This window comes from Epinephelus lanceolatus, chromosome 21, assembly GCF_041903045.1.
Source record: "Epinephelus lanceolatus isolate andai-2023 chromosome 21, ASM4190304v1, whole genome shotgun sequence".
NCBI lineage: Eukaryota > Metazoa > Chordata > Actinopteri > Perciformes > Serranidae > Epinephelus > Epinephelus lanceolatus.
Genome location: NC_135754.1, coordinates 8,676,078 through 8,693,918, shown reverse-complemented (window position 1 = coordinate 8,693,918; position 17,841 = coordinate 8,676,078). Strand labels below are relative to the sequence as shown.

The following is a 17,841-nucleotide window of genomic DNA, read 5'->3' as shown; positions in this document are numbered from 1 at the left end:
ACCCCGATAGCACACAATCACATGTTTAAACCAGGATTGATGGATGGGGTGTTGTTGGACTGGTGATAGAGGGGTTGCGTTGTATTGGAGATTTTTACATAGATAGTGTATCGCTCTATAATGTCGTTACATCCCTTGCGGAGATCGGCAGGGGAAGCGGCTAGCACACCTAATGGCTGACGCCGCCCCAACAACAACTTTTTATGTTGGGGCTTCAGGACACTTGGATCACTACGGATGGGCATGTTTGAGATATTTTGTGGTTTCAATTTTGTGTTCTTGGACTTTAGTCTGGGGCGCCGTCAGCCATTAGATGTGCTAGCCGCTCCCCCCGCTGATCTCCACAAGGGATGTGAGGACTCTAAAACTTCACCTGAGCCTCCGTCGGCATATGGGTGAGTAGACAATGGCTGAATTTTCATTTTTTGGGTGCACTATCCCTTTAATTTATTGACTCAGAGGAAGGACTGAATCGCTCTATAACGTGCTGTGTCACAACGACACATGTTCTCGGAAACCCCAAACACCAGAAACATAGTCAGACAGAGGACACACACGTGAATGATAGATTTGTGTATAAGTCTGGGATCCTAGATTGCCACATTGTTTGACTTTGCTCAGTATAGATCCCTGCACTCTACACACTGACTGAGCTACAATACTGACAGCTTCTTTAAATGATGCGTGCTCGTCCATATTGATATTGGTAAGAATCGTATGGTAGTTTTACTTTAAAGATGTGAAATGCTCCATTAAGGCATGCCTTTGATGATGTCACAGCCAAACAGCCCTCAGAGATGGTTAAGCAGCCAAAGGAGCAAGACAGATTTCCCAGAACGAAGCTGTGAGGAAAAAGAAGAAATGTCACAGGATGATCACAGGTTTATGCCACTGGTTACAGGTTCAACAAAGTTAGTTGATGGACATTACAGCCTGGGGTTGCCCCTGAGAAATGAAAACATCATGATGCCAAACAATCGCTGCATGGCTCAGCAGCAGGTTGACAATCTCAAGAGAAAATTGAAGAAAACCCAGACTTCCATAAAGATTACACATCATTCATGAAAGACATCATTGAAAAAGGCTACGCTGAAAAGATACCAACTGAGCACCTCAGTCGCAGTGACGGCCACGTGTGGTATATCCCTCACCACAGGGTGTACCACCCCAAGAAAAAGAAGTTAAGAGTAGTCTTTGATTGCACGGCTACATATCAAGGTGTCTCACTAAATGAGCAGTTGCTCCAAGGACCAGATCTCACTAACAACCTCGTTGGTGTGCTATTAAGGTTCCGAGAGCATCCAGTGGCACTAATGGCGGACGTGGAGTCCATGTTTTATCAAGTGAGGGTCCCGGAGGAAGACACGGATCTACTACGGTTTCTGTGGTGGCCGGAGGGTGATCTAAACAGCAATGTGGAAGAGTTCAGAATGAAAGTACACCTTTTTGGTGCTACATCTTCACCCAGTTGTGCCTCCTATGCCTTGAGAAGGACAGCGGAAGATGTAAAAGGGATTCAGAGTGCAGAGGCAGTTGACACTGTGCTAAGAAACTTTTACGTTGATGATTGCCTAAAAGCAGTGGAAACAAGTGAAGAGGCTGTCGGGCTGGTACAAGAACTTACAGCCTTATGCGCCAGAGGAGGTTTCCACCTGACTAAGTGGGTGAGCAACAGCAAGACGGTCTTGTTGTCTATTCCAGACAATGAAAGAGCACCTGAAGTTAAAGACCTGGACTTGAGCCACAGCACACTCCCAATGGAACGTGCACTCGGCGTGCAGTGGTGCACAGAGACTGACAGATTCAAATTTCAGATAAACATGCAAAGCAAGCCTGTCACCAGACGTGGCATCTTATCCACAGTAAGTTCTGTCTTTGACCCCCTCGGCTTTCTGGCGCCACTCATATTACCGGCAAAACTTATCTTGCGCGACTTGTGCAAAAACAAACATGGTTGGGATGAAGAGATTGAAGGTGGACATGCAAAAGATGGCATGAATGGTTGTCAGACTTGAAGAGTTTGGCAGAATTCAGCATACCCAGATGCATCAGAACAGAAGAGTTTGGATCCACACAATCAACACAGCTGCATCATTTTGCTGATGCTAGTGAGGATGGATATGCTACTGCTTCCTACATCTTGCTTATCAGCCATGAAAACAAAAGACACTGTTCCCTCCTAATAGGAAAATCAAGAGTGACACCCCTAAAACATGTCACAATACCAAGACTGGAACTGACAGCAGCAGTCGTCGCTGTCAAAATGGACAGAATGCTCAGACAAGAGCTTACGGTCCCATTACAGGAATCTGTCTTCTGGACTGATAGCACTACGGTGCTCAGATACCTTTCAAATGAAAGTGCTCGCTTCAAAACCTTTGTAGCGAACAGAGTCACCACTATAAGGGATCATTCTCATCCTACCCAATGGCACTACGTCAACTCGGCGCTAAATCCCGCAGATCAGGCCTCTCGAGGGGTCAAAGTGGAAAAGTTCATGCAGAACAAAGTCTGGATACACGGCCCAGCTTTCCTGCTGAAACCCGAAAGTGAGTGGCCAAAACCACCAGATGAAAAGAATGTCACGACAGAAGGAGACCCGGAAGTCAAAACATGTGCTGGAGTCATGACTATCACCCAAGAGAGGTTTGACTCTGTCAACAAGCTTGTCGCTTACTACTCGACATGGGATCGACTAAAGAAGGCAGTCGCATGGTTTCTCCGACTGAAAGAGACACTAATGCTACTAAAAGACAAGAGAAAGGGGCTCAAAACTACAGTCAGTCAGTCTAAACACAACCCTGAAAAGCAGAAAAAGCTCATCGCACAGAACATGAAGAAATTCAGATCAACAATACAACAACACCCATTGTCACTGGAAGAGCTGGTCGAAGCAGAAACAGAGCTCATACGTCTAAGTCAGTTACAGGACTACACCGAAGAAATCTGTGCTCTGCAAGAAAATGCTCTAATCAAGAAAAAAAGCCCGATCTACAAACTTGACCCCATACTGCAGGAGGGTATACTAAGAGTTGGAGGCAGGCTTAATAAAGCTGCAATGCCACAAGAGGCTAAACACCCAGCCATCCTCTCTAAAAGTTCACCTATAGCCAACCTCATACTGCAGCACATTCACCAAGAAGTTGGACATTGTGGTCACAACTATATGCTGGCAATGCTGCGACAAAGGTATTGGATCCCTCAAGCTAATTCAGTTATAAGGAGGATTATCTCAAAGTGCACCGTGTGCAGAAGACTCAATGCTAGAGCTGGAAGGCAAAAAATGGCAGACCTGCCTGAAGACAGGCTGCTACCTGATCAGCCACCCTTTACTAATGTGGGGGTTGACTTCTTTGGGCCGTTTGAGGTCAAACGTGGGAGGAGCCTCGTCAAGCGATATGGTGTGATTTTCACTTGTCTCACTGTGCGAGCCGTTCACCTTGAGATAGCTCACAGTCTGGATACTGATTCCTGCATCAACGCCATACGTCGCTTTATATGCAGAAGAGGACAAGTAAAAATTTTACGCTCAGACAATGGAACTAATTTTGTTGCAGCAGAAAAGGAACTGCGCAAAGCGTTAGAAAACCTGAATCAGACCAAGATACAGAACACCATGACAGGAAAAGGCATAAAGTGGATGTTCAACACCCCAGCAGCCTCGCACCAAGGCGGCATATGGGAAAGACAAATCCGTACTGTAAGAAAAGTCCTGAACTCTGTGGTACAGCAACAGTCACTAGATGATGAAGGACTCCAAACTGTCATGTGTGAAGTCGAGGCCATCATCAATAACAGACCGATAACACATGCATCAGATGATCCTAATGACGTTGAGGCCTTGACGCCTAATCACCTGTTGCTTATGAAAACACAACCCAACATTCCACCAGGAGTCTTTGACCAAAACGATCAGTATGCACGACGACGATGGAAACAAATACAGTACATAGCTGATCTGTTTTGGACTAGATGGACAAGAGAGTATTTGCCACTCCTTCAGGAGAGACAAAGGTGGCTCACACCACAGAGAAACTTCTCACCAGGAGATATTGTACTGATAATGGATGAATCTGCCCCTCGCAACTCCTGGAATATGGACAGAGTAATAAAGACATTACCAGACTCCAGTGGTACAGTGAGGCGAGTCAGTGTGCAGACTAAGACTAACATACTGGACAGACCTATAAATAAACTGTGCCTGCTGAAACATGCAACGTGAGCAATCTGCGAACATCATTAAAAGTTCATGTATAAAGTTTTATCTTTGTGTATTATGATGTACATGTAGCAATACTGTAGATATGTTGGTGAATGTTACATGGCTCTCATGTTTGATAATTTTTGATAATTGTTCTGTGTCTAGCATAAGCAATTAGGGGCTGGAAATGTAAGAGCCATATTGATATTGGTAAGAATCGTATGGTAGTTTTACTTTAAAGATGTGAAATGCTCCTTTAAGGCATGCCTTTGATGATGTCACAGCCAAACAGCCCTCAGAGATGGTTTAGCAGCCAAAGGAGCAAGACAGTTTTTTGACGGTGTGCCTAGTTGAGCCAATTAAGACTGAATCTTGTAACTTTGTTTTTTGATTTTTTAATTAAAGTTTTCAAACGGAGTTACTGCCTTGGAAGATTGATTTCGTGTCAAGCTTATCGCCAATGGACTGCTTAATAGTGGTGGTAATGTGGAGTAGGCCTACTGATGGATAAAAGATTGCCGCTACAAAGAGCATCCAAACTTCTCTCTGTTGATTTTCTTCTGAAATGTGCTTTGTGGTTTTTTTTTTGTTTGTCAGATTGTCTTTCTTTTCAGCAAGCATAAACTACATAATCCACATAAAAGAATATGCCCACAGAATAGGACCAATGCTATTTTAACAATAATTCTGATGTATCTCACCTTGTACATGATCATATAGTATTAGTTGGAGTGCAATGACACAATTTAATCATTTCAGGCCAAGCCACACCCCTTTGCCCTTTAAGCTGTCAACTTGGACAGGCTGTGTCCCAATAGACTTTGATGTAAATTTCATTTCAATCTGTGTTATGGCTATGTTGTTGACCATGTGGAGGATGAAGTGACTTCGGAGACTGTTAAAAATTGCCAGGACAATTTGTGATAATACATTTCTGGTAAATTCATTTGTGACTGATATGAGATCATTATGTTCACACCACAAAACAATAAACATAGAAGTACATCGGAATCAACTGCATCTTTATTACAAGTTTCTGTGCATCATTGTATGGTGAAATGACTTCCAGTAAGTATTTCCATTCACTTCTTTTTACTCCCATGCAAATTTATATTGGACATCTTTCATTTTGTCTTTGTAAACAGCATCAAAGTACTCTGCTTCTGCCACTGTTAGTTGGTTTTTCCAGTCTCCAACAATCCCTGAAATGTAATGTGCAAAACAAGGAATCAGATTACATTTGGAAGAAAGATTAATGAAACAGTGTTTCTTTCATATTTATGGTTCTGTTCAATAGAGGTACAGTATGTAATCTGCTATACTGTATACAATGTGTGAGCAGTAGTATTGTATAAGTAGACATCTCCCTGTACATATTAGACTGTACAGATTGCATCTAATAACAGTGGAATTTAACATTTACCTTACATGTATTATTTATTGGAACTCACCTTTCCTTAGAAAATCAAACTTTGTCTGGTCCATCTGTTCACGAGGAACAGATTTGTAGTTTGACATGTTGTTCTTCTTCATGTTCTTGAACAAACATCGGTCTGCTATCTTCTCTATCACCTCAGTGTCCAGAGATTTCTGCAAGAACTGAGCGATTCTGGCCACAGAGTCCTTCAGGTCCTGCCCCACAGAGAACACACATCATCTCATACTCCTGCAACGATTCTCACTGTATGACTTTGTCATTTCTGTTTGTCCTGTACTTTGGTTTATGACCAAATACATGTATAACAAATGAGTTTCCCATCAACCTCAGCTGTACTTTGTGTTTAGTTTTGAAGAGTATTGTGTAATATTTCACCATTATCATTTCTTCGTAGGAGATGTACATGATGTGCTCTTTATCTTCAGCATTCAGCCAGCTCTTCACATGATCAAACCATGAGCCGTACACAACTAGAGGAAAAAGATCAGAAACACTCCATTATCATGAGCAAAATATAACTTCCAGTATTCAGGTCTCTGAACAGCAATGCACATTTTAAATCTTATCATTATCGTATTGCCAATTATAAAATATTGTATCAAAATAAAAATGAGATCAACCTTTCCCATCAAGGAACTTGTGGAGGAAGTCGCTCTGTGAGCCTGGGTTGACCCAGTGGGAGGCCATCTCAGAATAATAAAACAGCGATGTAAAAGCATCTTTGGGGTTTCTCATCACATTGATGACCTGAAATGATGTTATGACACATTCATCATTTACTTGACATGACATCAAAGGAAAAATGTACCAATCAAAAGAATAATGATAGGGGGCCCTAGTGAGCAGCTCATGGAGTAGACGTGCGTTCCGATGCTCCTCTGTGCTAAACTCTAAACCTAATATATTGACGGTCTCACACCTAATTTTGCCTCCCTCCGGAATATCCTTGACATAAGAGTGACTCGACTGGTTAAGTTTATGCAACAAAATGCAGAGGAAGTCGCTTAAAATGCCTCGATCATTTTCAGCATCTGCTAATGCTAACAGTGCCAGCCGCGACCCGCCCCACCATATGGAGGATATGGAGGACCGGTGCCCCGGGTGCGCACAGCCACCTCTCTGCAGAGAAAGAAATCTGGCACATCTGTTGTTGGCACCGGAGCTGCTGGTAACATCCAAACTGTCAAGACCAAGCTGGTGAGTGTTTTTGCTTCCAAGTTCTCACCTGATCTGTATGTGGAAGCTCTCTCTGACTATCTTAGTGAAAAACTTGGCTGTGTGGTTTCCTGTAACCGGATCGGTAATGACAACAGCAGATATAGTTCGTTTAAAGTTTCTGCCAAGTGTAATGAGGTTGGAGAAATGTACAATCTGGAACTCTGGCCAGACGGGGCATTTGTCCGGCGCTATTATGAGCCCCGCTGGGCTGGTGCTATCAGGGCTAACGCTGTCATCGCTGCTGAGGTGAGAAGCGTGTCAGCTGGTGCAGGGAGCACCAACTAGATTCCCCATATGACTGGACCACTTTGGGTTTTTTCCTACAACTGTCGAGGTCTGCATCTGGGCCAGGGCACAGGACACAGGGCTCGCCTCTTGGTTGTTGACAATCTCCTGGAAAACTGTGACATACTGTGCTTGCAAGAAACGTTTTTGGCTGAGCAAGACTTGGCATATTAAACACTCTCAATGTCAATTTTCATGGTGCTGGTGAGTCTATGACTGATCTCAGCTCAGGAATAATCGGGTAGGATACCTGGGGGTGTGGCCATCCTGTGGACCAAGAAGCTTGATTTATTTATTTATGTGGTTAGGTTTGATGTAGACTGGTGTATTGGTGTACAGTTCAGTCACAATGGCAGGGAATTTATTATCCTTAATGTGTATACACCATATGAGTGTACTCAGAATGAAGATGAATATCTAGATAGGCTTGCCTTTATTTATTCCTTTATTCAGAGCAGCACTACTTCCTGTTTCTATGTCATTGGGGATATGAATGCACACACTGCTGACAGAGGCTCATTGTTTGCTAATCACAGGATCCAGTTTTGTCAGGAAAACAATTTAATGCTGTCAAGTAAAGAGCTACTACCCCCAGATAGTTATGTAAGTGAGGCCTGGCATACTGCTTCATGGCTGGATCACTGTATCAACACAGCTGATGCACATGCATCTTTGGAGGGTATGAACATTCTGTGTGGGGCAGCAACCTCTGATCACATGCCTGTGGGTATGTTGATAAATGTTGAAGATATTCCTATGCCCTCTAGTGACAGTTATGATTTTAACACTGAACTACTGGACTGGTCTGCTCTCTCAAGAGAGGATATTGCTGCCTATTATGTTGATACAAATAAATTATTGAGTAATATTCATCTACACACAGATGAAATTAGGTGTAGTGATGTAAAGTGTAATGACTGGAAGCACAGGGAGGAAATTTCCTCTTTATATACTCATGTTGTGAGAGCTCTGTATGAAAGCAGCAGACCCTTTTTTAACAGAAAAATAAGAGGGGTAATGTTAGGCCTGGCTGGAATAAGTATGCGGCCAGGTATCATGAGAAAGCAAAGCTAGCCTTTAAGTCATGGGTTTTGGCTGGTAGACCAAGACAAGGGCCTTTGTTTGAAAATAAGAAACATGCTAATGCACTGTATAAATATGCTGTTCGATTTATCTGTAAAAATGAGCAAGCTATGAGGGCTGACTCTATGGCCGAGTAGGTAATAAGTAACAATACTACTGATTTTTGGAAGGAGGTAAAGGTCCTTAACAACTGTAGAATACCGTCCCCATGCACTGTAGATGGTATCTCAGGGGTTGACAATATTGCTGAGCTATGGAGACAGCACTACAGCACCTTATTCAATTGTCAAAAGTGATATATATGTGCCTGATAATGTTGAGTGTGTATAAATAATCTAGCAGATAACAAAGCATGTGGTTTGGATCACATCACTGCTGAGCACATCAAATATGCCAGCATGAGGATAGCTCCTCTCCTTGCCATCTGCTTCAGTGCTTTTTTAATTCATGGATTCTTGCTGGATACAATGATATCTGTCTTTTTAGTTACAGTGATTAAGGACAAATCTGGTAAAGCTGGATGCTCTGATAATTACAGACCAATAGCCCTTGCCAGTATATTGTCTAAAGTTTTTGAAAGCATCCTGCTAGACAGAATTGTGGAGATTATTTCCTCTACTAATAACCAGTTTGGCTTCAAAGCTAAGCATGGCACAGACATGGCCATATATTCCTTAAAGGAAATTGTCAATGCATATATAGATAAGAATTCCTGTTTTGATGTGTTTTATTGATGTTTCAAAAGCTTTTGACCAGGTCAATCATTTTAAGTTATTTGTCAAAATGAGTCGCAGAGGGGTACCCAAATGTATTGTGAGAATTCTGTCTTACTGGTATGCCAACCAGTCAGTGCAGGTAAAATAGGGTCATTGCATCTGTGCCCCTTTTGGGGTCAGGAATGGAGTCAGACAAGGTGGAATTCTCTCGTCAATTCTTTTTAATTTGTATGCAGGCATGAAAATGGGTTAGGGGTGAAAAAGATGAGAAGGATACGAGACTTGGCACCTGCATAGAGTATTAGTGCATCTAATATTATGCACAATATAACTGTCTGCCCTTTTAGTCAACTTATTACTACAACAAAAAAATCCCACTTAATACTACTAAAAAATGTTTTCCTCTGGCTAAAATGTAATGCATAGTAGGCTATGCCTTCACATTGCACCTGTTATATTTCTGGTCTCATCCTCCTCCTCATCACGACTGGGGTTAGTCTGTCCCTCAGCTTCATTGTCCTTGGGACTGGGAGCACCACCTAACATTAATTGCATGCATCCACAGGAAAAAAAGCAAGCACATATTTTCTTTTAGTACAGGTTTAAATTATAATAAAATTTGTATGCAGGCATGAAAATGGGTCAGGGGTGAAAAAGATGAGAAGGATCCGAGACCTGGCACCTGCTAGGGGGTCCCGGGGTTATGCTCCTCGACTGTTTATTTTGATGGAAAAATGAGCTTCCAAATGCTCATATCTGATTTCTTTTAGATTTACTCTAGTGGTGGTCACATGCAGAATTACAAGATTGCACAAAGTATGAATGTATACAGTAACTAAAAGCAAATAAAGTATCTTTACATGTTCACATATGTTGTATAAGAGACGAGACCAGGGGCAGACTGGGACACAAATTCAGCCCGGGACATTCAGCCGCACCGTCCCACACACCGGCCCACACACCAACCCACACACCGACCCACACACCGACCCACACACCAACCCACACACCGGCCCACACACCAACCCATACACTGGCCCACACACCGGCCCACACACCGGCCCACACACCGGCCCACACACCGACCCACACACCAACCCACACACCGGCCCACACACCAACCCATACACTGGCCCACACACCGGCCCACACACCAACCCACACACCGGCCCACACACCAACCCATACACTGGCCCACACACCGGCCCACACACCAACCCACACACCGGCCCACACACCAACCCCCACACCCGCCCACACACCGACCCACATGTTTCTACCTATAATCCTCTATATGCTTGTACACACTACACAAACGCTGTCCTCAGAATCAACTGCATAAGAAAATCAGCAGTTATTGTTTAATTCCAGACTATAAAATAAATGCAATAATGAATTGGCCACAAATGGCGATGTGCGTATTATCTAACTTAAAATAAGAGCATTTGACACTATCCTAATGCATCTAATATTATGTACAATATAACTGTCTGCCCTTTTAGTCAACTTATTACTACAACAAAAAAATCCCACTTAATACTACTAAAAATGTTTTCCTCTGGCTAAAATGTAATGCATAGTAGGCTATGCCTTCACATTGCACCTGTTATATTTCTGGTCTCATCCTCCTCCTCATCACGACTGGGGTTAGTATGTATGGCTTCAAAGCTAAGCATGGCACAGACATGGCCATATATTCCTTACAGGAAATTGTCAATACATACATAGATAAGAATTCCTGTTTTGATTTGTTTCATTGATGCTTCAAAAGCTTTTGACCGGGTCAATCATTTTAAGTTATTTGATTGTATTACCTTTCTCCTTCAGCAGCTCTCTCCACCTGGGAAAGTCTACCCCAATGCTGACCCTTGTTTTTTTAATTCGTCGGTCAAGCTGCCTTTTTGATTCCCTTTTGCACTTTCTTGGCGATGAGGATTCCGTCTCCCATGATGCTGCATAATACATGATCCTGCATTATGCTCAAAGAGTGGGACTTTGTTATGCGGCAGTAGTGCCGCTGGCCACTAACAGCTGTTAGCGGCGCAGTAATGCGAGGAGAGGGATGAGGTGTGTGAGGTTGAGCCACTTGTCAGTTGTCAAAGGACAAGACGTGATTGGTTTGTTTCAATTTACATCCGCCCCAACAGTCCTACGTTGTAAACACAGCCAGCATGGTGAGGAGAGGGTTTGTCAACTCGCGTTGCGTGTGTCTGTGTAGGAGCCTGAATGAATACTCCATGTAGTATCGGATGACATGGTTTCATCAGTGTTATCATAGCTTTTTGGTACACAGCGGCTACAGTTGTTGCAATACGTGTTTGAAACAGTGAGGCGCTAGAGTGCGCCATCTGTTTGAATACAATATATGATTTCAACATTAGATGGGAGAAATTCCTACACACTGTGGCTTTAAGTTTTTTTATTCGAGTTTTTTCCACGCCACTTGTTTTACGGCTTTATCCATGTTTTCTGTTTAACGGTCAAACTAGCCTGGTCTGCCATGACTAATGACTGATGACTGCGGCTGAGCCAATCAGATTTCAAGAAGAACGAGAGGCACTTTTGTATTGAAGGAGGCCGATCTTATCTCCTCCTCCAAGCATGATGATAGGCAATACAGAACAAAAGAGGACAGATGTCTAATGTTTCCTACATTCAAATTGTCAGATAATAATTTGAAAGTAAATAGTAAAGTATCTTGGATATTTCATCACAGATCAGTTGAAGGATGACCAAGATATTTACAGGCAATGCTGTGCTTTATATATAAAGATTTTTCTTTCTACTCTCATGTTCAATAAGTCTTACACTAGGATCAACTATTTCCTGATATCCTCTGAATGATCCTACGTCAACAATTGTACTTATCACAATATCTTAATATCTAATAATAGGCCGGTCTCTCTTAATTTAAACAATATCCTGTCTAAACAAAAATACAGCTGGCGCTTCAAGGTCGTGATCAAAGGACATATTATCTCATTTGAAACTTCTAAGAAGAGAGAACTTAACAGTTGCCTTAGGGATACTGAAAAGATGCTTCAAGTACTGGAAGAGGCATACAGATCCTCCCTCTTACCTCTTGTTACTTACAATAAGATCTTAGAATTAAAATACGAATATAACACCATTCTTAATAAATTTATCAGCAATGTTCTACTAAAAGTTAAACAGAAGAATTTCAAACTTGGGGATAAACGAGAGAAACTGGTAGCAAGCCAACTCAGAGGTGAGCAGGCTAAGCAAGCTATTCATAAGATAAAATCCAAACCAGGTAAACTGGTTACTAACCCAAAGGGGATAAACCCTTGCTTCAGGAACTTCTACAAGGAACTGTATTCCAGTAGAGTAAATCCCACTGAAGCTGATTTTTCTACCTTTTTTTGCTAATCTAAATGTTCTTCAATTATACAGTGCATCACAAGATGGTATTGATGCTCCAATTTCTAAAACTGTCCTTTTGAATGCTATTCGAACCTTCCCCTCTGGAAAAGCAGCCGGCCCAGATGGCTTTGGCTGTGAATTCTACAAAGCACACAAGGCAAGGCATTGCACTATTTTGATATTGCTTTGGAACCACTTGGGATAGGTATCAGGGCTCACCCAGGTATTCACAGTGTGAAGTTTGGTAATGTTGAAAGCCTGCTTAATTTATACGCTGATGATTTACTGATCCGTTTATTGGACCCAGTAGTCTCTGTTCCCAACCTCCTGACCTACATTAAATCATTTAGTAGACTGTCAGGATACACGATTAACTGGGAAAAATGTGAGTTTATGTCTTTGAAGAATAATTTGTGTCGCATATTCTTGACATCTTTGCCCTTTAAATTAGTCACTACCCACCTTAACTATCTTGGACTTAAGATTCCTAGAAATCTCCAAATTTTTACTCAAATTGAAGTTTTTGGATATGATGGACAAGCTAAGAGCTAATATTAGGAAGTGGAAGTTGCTAAGGCTATTAAAATGGTTGCACTTCCAAGGTTCTTATATCTTATTCAAAACCTTCCTATTTATCTACCCATGTGTTTTTTTAAATGACTGTATTCTGTCATCCCTTCATTTGTCTGGGCAAATAAACCCCCTCACATTTGTAAAGCCCACTGAAGAATGTAGACAGGGGTGGTCTCAGCCTCCCTGCATTTAGACACTATTACTGGGCTCTCACTTTCTGGCCATGGGGCTCCCCTGGAGATGATTGATCTGCTGCTTCCCCACTCTGGTTAAAAATTGAATCCATGTCAGTTTCAGAAACTTCTCTCCAAGCATTGCTTATTTCCCAAAACACAGCCTTCCTATAAATTATTTGACCATAATTTCATATTCATAAACTCTCTGAAGATATTGAATCAGATAAAAAAATTCCTTGGACTGCCAAACATCTCAGTAAACACCCCGATAGCACACAATCACGTGTTTAAACCAGGATTGATGGATGGGGTGTTTTTGGACTGGTGATAGAGGGGTTGCGTTGTATTGGAGATTTTTTACATAGATAACAACTTTGCCTCTTTCCCTCAGCTCCAGACTAAATATCACCTTCCTCAATCACATTTTTACTGATACTTACAGGTCAGGCATTTCTTAAGGGACTATGTTTCTGGATTTCCACTGATACCACAGAACCATGACTTTTACGATATACTCTTCTCACAGCCAAATTCGAAACATTTGATCTCTCGCTTTGTCGCTGCTTTTGAAACACCAGCATGTAGCAGTAATGTCAAGGATGTGTGGGCAGAAGAACTGGATGTTCCGCTGTCAGATGAACTATGGGAGGAAGGCTTGGCCAGGGTACAGAACTGCTCTATTAACTCTAGATATCGATTAATTTGATTCAAGGTCTTAGGTTGCATTACTTCAAAACTGAAATCAGAGTCTGGTACTCTGCAATTTTTGGTGTGACACATTTAATTGGTTCTCTAAATAATTAAGAATAAATATTCAACCAGGCTGCAATCTGGCAATATTTGGCTCTTCCAGCCCTTCCTCCCCATTATAAGCAGGCTCTCAAAACAGGCATGGCTGCAGCCAAAACATTAATACTATTAAACTGGAAGTCTCCAACACCCTCTTGTTTTAAGAGGTGGCTCAATGAAATGGTTTCTATTGCTAGGATGGAAGAGATTTGCTTTAGCAAACAAAATTCACAAAACTATTATCAGAAGATGTAGAAGCTGTTTCTGGCTGATGAAACCTAAATGTCCATCTTGTGAGCCATGCTGCTATGTTGTATCTTTTTTTTTTCTCTCTGTTAAAATTCTGCCTCATCCTGATCTGACTGATGTTCTGATATCCCTCCTCCCATGTTTGTTTGTTTGTTTGTTTGTTTTCTTTCTGTTTTCTGTTTCTTGCACCCTTGATGATACTGACGACTGGAAATTTTCAGACTGTATTTGGTTGCTCCATGGATCCTCTGTCCTTTTTGGTTTTTCATGCAACAATGTCAGGTGCTGTATGTCTATTGTGTGTGTATTCTTTGTGTTATGAAAGAGTTAAAATAAAATTATTTAAAAAAAAAAAGAATAATGATAATGATTTATCACATAAACTACATGGCAGATTTACCTTCGGCTTCACTTCAAAGAAAGATGGAGGCATCATGTTGTACTGGACATGCGTAGTAAACATTCGGGGAGATGGTTTCTCCTGAAGGTTAAGGCTGCTGTTCCGATAGTGCTCCAGCCAGGGAACACGGTCATAGTTAGGAAGAGTCTCAACAGAAGCTGGATCTCCTCCACTCACGATCAGAGGGACAATCTCCTGCATCCAAGTCGTACCTGAAAGAAGAACAGCAGCAATGTTCTGAAAATTGTAGTGAGACCCATATAATAAATAAATCTTTTCTTTTAGGAGTGGAGGGTGGCTGCAAGGTGAATGGAGAAGTGTGGGGGTTAGGGGGTTGGTGGGAGGGGGCCCATGTGTCTAATCTGTTCAGGTTCAGCCCAGCTTGTTCTGCATCATAACTAAAATCAGGTCTTCTCTGATCATGCCCAATGCAGAGGTCATAATTCATGCCTACATCCAGACTTGATTTTTTTATTGTCAGGTCTGGTGTGTGCTAGTGCTAAAAGTCTAATGCTGTGTCTCAAATCCAGTGTTGGGCAGTAACGCGTTGTTAGTAATGCATTACTAACAACGCGTTACTGCCCAACACTGGTGGTCTGAACGACCACTATACTGGTGTCAGGTAGAAGCCATCAGTTTGTTGATTGGGTTAATTCTGTGATAATTTGATATCACAAATGAACATGCAAATGCTAATGTTAGCTTGCTAGCAAGATAATAACGGCACATTTTATCATCAGGCACTGACATTACGTAATTTGTGGCTTAAAGATTCAGTGTGTACGATTTAGGGGGATATATTGGCAGAAATAGAATATAATAAGTTTGTTTTCTTTAGTGTATAATCATGTGAAAATAAGAACAGTTGTGTCTTTCTCACCATAGAACAAGCTGTTTATAGCGACATAGGGAGGGGGGTCGTTGTTTATGGATATCACCATGTTGCACAACCATGTTTCTACCGTAGCCCAAAATGGACAAACCAAACACTGGCTCCAGATAAGGCCATTCACATTTTTGTGTCGACCTCTGTACTTACAAGCCCAACTGCAATGAGCAGTTTTGGTTTGTAATTTGGAACTGTTTTATTCAGTGTTTTTACCAGTTTAAATCACTGGGTCTGTTTGTTTTGGAGAGGAAATGCCTCGGCTCCTACTAAAAACCCTCTGAACATCTAGATCTTCAGTTGTTGGAGAAAAAAGATGAGCACACATTGACAGGTACTGGGCGAGCCGCCCCCATCGACAAGTGAAACCACGTAGGAGATACACAGTTTTGTATTGCGAAACCACTTTATTCAGTGAATTTACCAGTTTAAATCCCTGGTTCAATTTGTTTTGGAAAGGAGGAGACCTCTGTGGATAATACGGCTCATGGTAAAAACCTCCTGAACGTCTAAATCACAAAAAGGTGAGCACACATTAAGTAATCTGACAAAAGGGGCGGGTATGCAATAGCTTGTGTTGGGCGAGCCGCCCGTTTCTGCTTTATTCTGTGTTTTTACCAGTTGTCTTTTTCTTGTTTCAATATTATAAACAGTTAATGTAGGGGATTCTGGCCCTGGTTTTACTTGGTATCAGCACCAAGTTTTGTGGTAATGACCATTCCTAACTTACTTTTACAAGCTTCTGTTTTTATTTGCACAAGTTTCAGCAAATCTAATAGCACCATCCCACTAAGTCATACTACACTCAAAGCTAGTCTGAGAATAAGATTCAACAATAGTCTACATTAGATAGAAAATGTGAGTACTTTTCAGATTCTTTAAGATATAGAAAATAATAAATGTTGCATGATGATGCAAACACTAGTCAAGCAGGAACAACTGCTTACCTGACTTGGGATACGTTGCAATGATGATATCATCTGGCCGAAAAGAAAACTCCTCAAAGTATTTGAAGTTTTGAGTGTTCGCCTTTGAATGGAAATAGATCCCTTTGTAAACTGTGTATAAATCTGCCTCAGTCATGGCTCAGAGCTAAAACGAGTAGATGCCAGTAGTGTCAGCCAGTGTTCTTGTTACTCAACTGACCAAACCTGTATGACTGCTAAAACTAGTAAATAGGTGATAGCAGAGGGGATATTAGGACAAAAACATAGGATAACTAAATGTGGCCCATCTAGTTTTTCTGGTGCACACCCACAGAATTCTTTCTTTGATGTGTACGGTGATAAAGATGATTTATCTTTGTTTGTTTTTTTGTCATGCAACAAACGTGTGCCCAGCCCTCATGGGTTTTAAGACACCATTACCATGACAATGCAGTGAGCAATCCAAAGTACATGTAATTTTACGGTTCAGTCCTCGAATAAAATACTCTGCTTTCTATCCCACGCCAGGCAAAGAAATTCAGTCACAAAAACGGTTCCCCCTCTGAAACAAAACTCAAATTTTTCATGATCATCCAACCAAAAGAAATCAGCATAAATAAGGATAATTTTACTGAAGAGTACATCCCTTACATCTTCATATTCCAGACAGTAAAACAAGAAATGAACCTCATTGTCAACTTCACCTAAATTACACAACAAACAAATTCTGTCATCTTCTGGTGTGGCCTTCAGCCTTCAAATCTCTGAGGCTAATGTTAACATTTCTGAGCACAGCTGTGCACACAGGGATCTTTGTGTGTTCTTAAGATTATACTTCACATAAGGTTCCACACTGTTTTTTATGAAACAATAAGTTTATAGTTTTGGTTTATACCATATGTCAAAAGACCATTTTTCTCTAAACGTGAGTAACATTTTACTCCTACTCTGCTGAATATCACAGATCAACTTGTTCTGGACAATAAGTGATGAATTGTTCAAAGAAAAAAAATGATTTCAACTCATTAACCCAGGGATGACAATGGGAGATGTCTGAATTAAATATCTTTTTAGTGAATCTCTGATCCAACATCTTTACAAGTCTTTTTCAAAAGCTGAGACATCTGACTTTTTCTGACATTTTGAGGTTCCCATCCCATATCCAAAACTGAAATTAAAGGGATAGTGCACCCAAAAATGAAAATTCAGCCATTATCTACTCACCCATATGCCGACAGAGGCTCAAGTGATGTTTTAGAGTCCTCACTATCCTTGCGGAGATCGGCGGGGGAAGCGGCTAGCATACCTAATGGCTGATGGCGCCCCAGCAACAACTTTTTATGTCGGGGCTTCAGGACACTTGGATCACTACGGATGGGCATGTTTGAGATATTTTGTGGTTTCAATTTTGTGTTCTTGGACGTTAGTCTGGGGCGCCGTCAGCCATTAGGTGTGCTAGCCGCTCCACCCGCCAATCTCTGCAAGGGGTGTGAGGACTCTAAAACTTCACCAGAGCC

The 17,841-nt window shown here is 41.6% G+C and overlaps 1 protein-coding gene across 1 annotated transcript; it reads right to left on the bottom strand.

Moving 5' to 3' along the window:
- Nucleotides 1-5,206: 5,206 nt before the first annotated feature.
- On the bottom strand, nt 5,207-16,517 carry LOC117247675 (sulfotransferase 2B1-like). Its single transcript, XM_078163536.1, has 6 exons — nt 16,346-16,517; nt 14,513-14,724; nt 6,260-6,386; nt 6,015-6,109; nt 5,653-5,833; nt 5,207-5,403 (listed from the first exon to the last, which is right to left on the bottom strand). The coding sequence occupies exons 1-6, from the start codon at nt 16,479-16,481 to the stop codon at nt 5,294-5,296; spliced, it is 861 nt and encodes a 286-aa protein (XP_078019662.1). The 5' UTR covers nt 16,482-16,517; the 3' UTR covers nt 5,207-5,293.
- Nucleotides 16,518-17,841: the final 1,324 nt, after the last annotated feature.

Excerpts from the sequence above, each read along its gene's own strand:
- LOC117247675 (XM_078163536.1), bottom strand. The coding sequence starts at position 16,481 with ATGACTGAGGCAGATTTATACACAGTTTACAAAGGGATCTATTTCCAT. Across the intron at positions 14,725-16,345 it reads TGCAACGTATCCCAAGTCAG|GTACGACTTGGATGCAGGAG; the intron begins GTAAGCAGTTGT and ends TTCTTCTTTCAG. Across the intron at positions 5,834-6,014 it reads CCTACGAAGAAATGATAATG|GACCTGAAGGACTCTGTGGC; the intron begins GTGAAATATTAC and ends TCTGTGGGGCAG.